Consider the following 5,106-nt stretch of genomic DNA (forward strand, 5'->3'; position numbering starts at 1 on the left):
TACGGTTAGGTTACACAATAACACATGTTTAATACTGAAAGCAGTGAACTAGGCATTCCAATAACTATCATTTTGCTACAGAAATAACGCAAATGCAGTATTAAAATAAGGAATAACATTAGTACTGCATGACAGTATTTAGCATGTCCAATAGCTCTCTAATGTTGCTGGTGTTGTTGCAGTGTGGGCGGGCTGTTGGGGTCAAACAAGCGCGAGCAGTGGCTGCAGCTGCGTCAGGAAATCGAAGCTGTGACCGACAACTGGTTGACGCTGGCCAATAAGTGCCTAACGCTGATCAATTCGCGAAACAATTGCGTCAATGTGCTGGTAACGACCACGCAACTCATTCCAGCCCTGGCAAAAGTGCTGCTCTTCGGTCTGGGCAATGTTTTTCCCATCGATAACATCTACTCAGCAACGAAAATCGGTGAGAATTTGTTGCGAATTTTCACATCCAGGAAGTGGGAATTGACGGTTTGATTTCGCAGGCAAAGAGAGCTGTTTCGAGCGAATTGTGACGCGGTTTGGAAGGAACTGCACCTACGTGGTGATTGGCGACGGCCAAGACGAAGAAGCCGCCGCAAAAACCTTAAATTTCCCGTTTTGGCGCATTACCAGCCACAACGAAATCGCCGCCCTGTACAACGCCCTCGACATGGACTTTTTATGATTGATCTGTGGTTTTATGTAAAAAATGTACATTTTATAAATAGACTGTTTAAGTACTGCGGATTTGCTGAGTTCTCGAACTACATTCGTGCGTGTGTAGCGGTAATTCATGTTTATGTTCAAAGCTTTAACTTACCGCATTCTCTCAAGCAGGTTTTACTCGGAAAGCACCACTTAAGATTCTTAAGAACCGAAAAAAGGATTTGAATTCAAACTTTTGACTTTTGCAGAAAGTCACCGTATGCGAACTGTCACCATAGAGACAGTAAAATTACTTTACTTTCTCTATGACTGTCACCACTTCTTCTTTTCTTAGTGACTCATGCCATTTTGGCGGTATGTTGCAAGTGAAATTTTTTGTTCTGTTCAGGCATTCCGTTTTATTAATAAATTGTGCCAAAAACTCGCTTTAGAAGAGTTGTTTTGTTTAAGTGCGACTTCCGTTCATTATTGAAATTCTCCACCAAACCAACCGGGAAAAATGTGTTGAAACGAATTATTTTTAGTAAAAAATGTACCAAAACAATAAATAGTGTTTATTGTACTTATTCTATAATTTTGTATCATAAAAAGAGCTAAAGATTGTTTATTACAAAATGTATATTAAACTACTACAATAAATTTTATTGTATATAAACCACGCCCTGGTCTACTCACTTCCTTTCATTTGATATCCAACCTAATTTTGTACATACTTTCCTGACTGTGTTTCAATTCCAAATCAAAATTAATTCCTGGGTTGTAAAAAATACACCGAAACGTATTTTAATTGATAAATAGAGACAATAAATGACTGAAACCCAGGAATTAATTTTGATTTGGAATCCAACCTAATTTATTGCGGTTTTTGCAATATAATTCAAATATCTTCACTCTGCACTGTTTACTACCAGCAAAACGGGCATGATTTGTTCCTAAGTAAATTAGTGAACTCCAGTGGCGCCAGGGAGAAAACGCCACTGACTATTTAAATGCAATGTTCGTTAAGCAAGTTAAAATGCAACTATTTTGCATGTTGTCTCATCATAACGCATTAGAAGACAGTGACGGAAAGAATCAATTTAATTCGATTAACATTAAAGATTTTTAGAAGACTGGAAAGATGCTGCAGGTTTCATAAGAATCTAGCAAAATTCTGAATTAATTATACAACACGATAATGGTTTTCACGCACTTTTGCGTAGGAGAATAAGCAAATTATGCGTTTTGATTTGAAGAGCAAAAATCGCCCAACCATGCAACTGCTGTTAGTGTGTGTATTACAGCATTTAGAGCTAAAAAAACTTGACTCCCTGGTCCTCGTCGGATAAAATCAGCTCACATTTGCGGTCGCGCTCCAAAACCTGCAAGGCCTTCACCAGTACGTCCTGCTGCATCCCATAGAACTCCTCGTTCTTGACGTCATCGCCTTGAGACAACTCGAATAATGTCAGCACTGTGCCCTGCAGCCCCTTAGAATACACGTGGGCATAAATCATTGATGACCATTCGTCCAGCGTGTGCCAGTAAACCTCCCAGCGATGCTTGGCCTGCCGATTTGACACCAATCAACGAATTAATGAAACACGTCAAGTTTAGATTAATAAACCTTGTCAACTGGGGCTGCATGTCCACTCTTCTGCATCTCGGACAGAATGGAGACGATCACTGCACCGTCCAGCTTTCGATTGATGCTGGCATTGTTGAAAAGGGGGCCATTATCTGCCTCACGAGCATCAATTAGGTAGAGTTTCGACTGTTTGCAGTAATCCAGAATGAGGGCTTTCCAGGCCTGGACTTGCTTCGCTCTGGTCTCCGGATTGGGCTGTAGTGTGAAAAAAGGCGGAAAATTGTACTGCCAGGGCCAGGCAATCTCGGTTTCTCCCATTTTCGCTCAGGGGCACAGCCTTGCTTGGAATATCAACACAACAACAGTGACAAGTACTTGTCTCTGACAACAAACAAATAACCTAATTCTCCTCTTCTCAACCTTGCCATCATAACCTGAAACAATCAGTTTTTATAAACAAATCCCAAGTCATCAATTCAAAAATACATTATGAACGAACCGCAGCCGGATCAGGGCGCAATTAGAGCTGAGGTGCTTCAGCTGATTAGCAGGAAAGACCAAATTGAGGTGGAAATGCGAGAACTGGCAGCTATCTTAAGCCAGGTAAGACCGTTGAATTTGTGCTCATTTGATCAAGTCTCTCTTGTTGGCGGCTTCAGCAGAATGGGGTGGGCATGCATGAGCCCCTGGTGGACGCAGAAGGTTTCCCGAAGAACTCCATTGACACCTACCAAGTGCGCCATGCAAGGCACCAAATTATCTGCCTGCAAAACGACCATAAGGCCCTAATGAAGCAGATTGAGAGAGGGCTGCAAGGCTACTACTCGGCCTCGTCTTCTGATTGCGGAATGGATACGCAGCCGATCAGGCCCGCTGCTCGACAAGAATTTCCCTCGTTTACTGTGGCCTTTGCCAGAGTCACCGATGTTACTCAGGACTCTCCAGCTGACCTTGCCGGGATTCAAGCTGGAGATCAAGTCGTGGAATTTGGCTCAGTGAATTCGATGAATTTCAAAGCAATCACCGATATAGCGACGGTTGTACAGCATTCGGAAGGCACACAGATTAGCTTGAAGTTGAAGAGAAATGAACGCTTTATCACAATCAGCCTGGTGCCGAAGAAGTGGGCTGGAAGGGGTTTGTTGGGATGCAACATTGTTACCATATAGGAAAAATACCTAATATAATACACTCGTCAATGGCACATAATAAACAATTGCTCTGAACGTTCTACTGAAGAGATTCTGACTGAAATCACGCCTATGACCCAGTCCTATTAGACAAGTCGTTTTTCATCTTTCTCAGCAACGACGGTATAAATTTCACTTGAGAATCCACACAACCTGTGGCGCATTTCTCGAAGATTTTCGTGAACTTATCCACCTGCAACCACAAGTTTTACAACTCAAGTTACATCATAAACGGAACGTTACCTCTGAATCGGACGGATTTACCCCTAGTTGGACTCGCACGTCATCATTGCAGTTCATCACACATCTTTGCAGTTTGTTCTGCAGGGCCCCCAGTTCTTCTTGTACGTAGTTCTGGGCCCAATTCAGGGGCTCTGAGCAATTCTCCACACATTTCTGGACGCGCTCCAGCGACGATTCCCGGTTATCACAACAAGCCGCTGCACATCTATGCATATCTGCCTGTTGTATCATCGTTATTACTCTTTTAATCAGTTAACTTTCTGCTAGTACCTGCATTTTTCGCAAGTATTGCATGTCCAGCTCGTTGACGAGTTTGGTCATTTCCTGTTCGACTCGTTGCCTCTGCTCTTCCACCATGTTTCTGTCCGTTGGTTAAAGGTTTTAAAAGAAAAACGTGATTTTTATATCGATTTGCGATAAATTTTTATGAGGTTAGAACTGGCATAACCTCACAAGTAAAAAAATTACATTTTGACAAATTTTGTAGGTGTTGTTAAGACATATCAATGTCTTAGGCGAAAAACTTAAAAAGCAAGGCTTTAAATGTTTTTCGGATATTCAAAGGAGTTAAGTTTTTCGGATATTCAAAGGAAATCAGTGAACGATTTGAATGACAAGATTCGTGCAATTGTCTATATAGTTAATTTCAAACACAAATTTCTGTGGCAACCGAGTATCGAGTTGCGCTATTTAAACGTCATAGTTTGACACTGACAGTCCGACAATAGCCCCGAACAAAAATGTCCAGTTGAATGAATACATTTACAGTAAATTACTGGTAGTTTTAAATTATTTCGAGCTCCATTCAAGGTACAAGCAATCATCCATTCGAATAATAAGCCCTTAATATGGAAGGCAGCAATTTTCGAGTGAAACGCTTAGCGAACTAAGGCTGCAAACTTGGGGAAAGGCGGGAAACAAATCAGCGTCGACCTGTATTTTGTTGTTAAAAACTGTTTATTGTTATAGTGCAGCAATTATGTGTGATGAAAGCGAAGCGGACCAGTTATTAGGACCGCTTCAAGCGGCTTTGGACGCGCTGAACAGGATCGAGGATGTGCAAGCGTTGATGTTGAAGTTGGAGTCTCAAAATAAGAAAAAACTGTTGAAAAAGGTGAAAAGCATCGCTTCCGACGTGTATGGTAGGGCCAGCTTAATCAAAGAGACTGTCTCGAAAGCGTATAAACGGAGCAAAGTGGGCGAGGTTAACAAAGAACCCTCTGAAGTTGTGGAAGTAAATGGAACTGAAGAAGCAAGATATAGTCCAGTGCTGAAGCGGTCCAAATGGCTCAGAGGTGCTGGAAAAGCGACGGTAGAACCGGCAAAGGTAGGCTGTGCAATTTGGTGAAATTTATGGCAATTGCATGCAATTTTAGGCTGAGAGTAGCGAGGCTGCGGCAGCTCCAATCAGGGCAGCAGAGCCAGCTGCCCAACGCAATACTAGCACAGACATAC

General features: G+C 42.1%; 5 protein-coding genes across 6 annotated transcripts in view; 3 read left to right on the forward strand and 2 right to left on the reverse strand.

Moving 5' to 3' along the window:
* Positions 1-732, forward strand: part of LOC109542661 (eyes absent homolog 2) — a 24,390-nt gene extending 23,658 nt beyond the window's left edge. Inside the window, exons 12-13 of the mRNA XM_048662282.1 lie at positions 183-427; positions 489-732. Of these exons, the coding sequence (XP_048518239.1) occupies positions 183-427; positions 489-670 (427 nt within the window). The 3' untranslated portion in view covers positions 671-732. The remainder of the gene's footprint in view (positions 1-182; positions 428-488) is intronic.
* Positions 733-1,190: 458 nt separating this feature from the next.
* LOC109542683 (vacuolar protein-sorting-associated protein 25) lies at positions 1,191-2,620 on the reverse strand. Its single transcript, XM_019912001.2, has 2 exons — positions 2,258-2,620; positions 1,191-2,198 (listed from the first exon to the last, which is right to left on the reverse strand). Exons 1-2 carry the CDS (start codon positions 2,534-2,536, stop codon positions 1,944-1,946), a joined length of 534 nt encoding a protein of 177 aa, XP_019767560.2. The 5' UTR covers positions 2,537-2,620; the 3' UTR covers positions 1,191-1,943.
* Positions 2,616-3,451, forward strand: LOC109542678 (26S proteasome non-ATPase regulatory subunit 9). Of its 2 annotated transcripts, none has more exons than XM_019911995.2 (2): positions 2,616-2,821; positions 2,878-3,451. In XM_019911995.2, exons 1-2 carry the CDS (start codon positions 2,708-2,710, stop codon positions 3,385-3,387), a joined length of 624 nt encoding a protein of 207 aa, XP_019767554.2. In that variant the 5' UTR covers positions 2,616-2,707; the 3' UTR covers positions 3,388-3,451. The 2 variants fall into 2 exon arrangements, with proteins under 2 accessions (XP_019767554.2, XP_019767555.2); XM_019911996.2 differs by having other exon boundaries at positions 2,642-2,821; positions 2,881-3,451.
* Positions 3,385-4,293, reverse strand: LOC109542692 (protein FAM136A). The gene is made up of 3 exons (XM_019912023.2): positions 3,922-4,293; positions 3,652-3,870; positions 3,385-3,601 (listed from the first exon to the last, which is right to left on the reverse strand). The coding sequence occupies exons 1-3, from the start codon at positions 4,006-4,008 to the stop codon at positions 3,479-3,481; spliced, it is 429 nt and encodes a 142-aa protein (XP_019767582.1). The 5' UTR covers positions 4,009-4,293; the 3' UTR covers positions 3,385-3,478.
* The window catches only part of LOC109542623 (transcriptional regulator ATRX homolog), a gene marked incomplete in the record, with an annotated part of 9,756 nt that continues 8,942 nt past the window's right edge, over positions 4,293-5,106 (forward strand). The window contains 3 exon segments of the mRNA XM_019911915.2: positions 4,293-4,461; positions 4,621-4,978; positions 5,028-5,106. Coding sequence (XP_019767474.2) covers positions 4,631-4,978; positions 5,028-5,106 — 427 coding nt within the window.

This window comes from Dendroctonus ponderosae, unplaced genomic scaffold (genome assembly GCF_020466585.1).
Source record: "Dendroctonus ponderosae isolate FM_Combo_2020 unplaced genomic scaffold, Dpon_F_20191213v2 Dpon_F_20191213_10, whole genome shotgun sequence".
NCBI lineage: Eukaryota > Metazoa > Arthropoda > Insecta > Coleoptera > Curculionidae > Dendroctonus > Dendroctonus ponderosae.

What these genes read in the sequence shown, in the direction of transcription:
- LOC109542683 (XM_019912001.2), bottom strand. Translation starts at nt 2,536, where the DNA reads ATGGGAGAAACCGAGATTGCCTGGCCCTGGCAGTACAATTTTCCGCCT. An exon ending in ATGCAGCCCCAGTTGACAAG is followed by an intron (nt 2,199 to 2,257) that starts GTTTATTAATCT and finishes TCAAATCGGCAG; the next exon opens with GCCAAGCATCGCTGGGAGGT.
- LOC109542678 (XM_019911995.2), top strand. Translation starts at nt 2,708, where the DNA reads ATGAACGAACCGCAGCCGGATCAGGGCGCAATTAGAGCTGAGGTGCTT. An exon ending in TGGCAGCTATCTTAAGCCAG is followed by an intron (nt 2,822 to 2,877) that starts GTAAGACCGTTG and finishes TGGCGGCTTCAG; the next exon opens with CAGAATGGGGTGGGCATGCA.
- LOC109542692 (XM_019912023.2), bottom strand. Translation starts at nt 4,008, where the DNA reads ATGGTGGAAGAGCAGAGGCAACGAGTCGAACAGGAAATGACCAAACTC. An exon ending in AATACTTGCGAAAAATGCAG is followed by an intron (nt 3,871 to 3,921) that starts GTACTAGCAGAA and finishes ATGATACAACAG; the next exon opens with GCAGATATGCATAGATGTGC. An exon ending in TAAATCCGTCCGATTCAGAG is followed by an intron (nt 3,602 to 3,651) that starts GTAACGTTCCGT and finishes TTGTGGTTGCAG; the next exon opens with GTGGATAAGTTCACGAAAAT.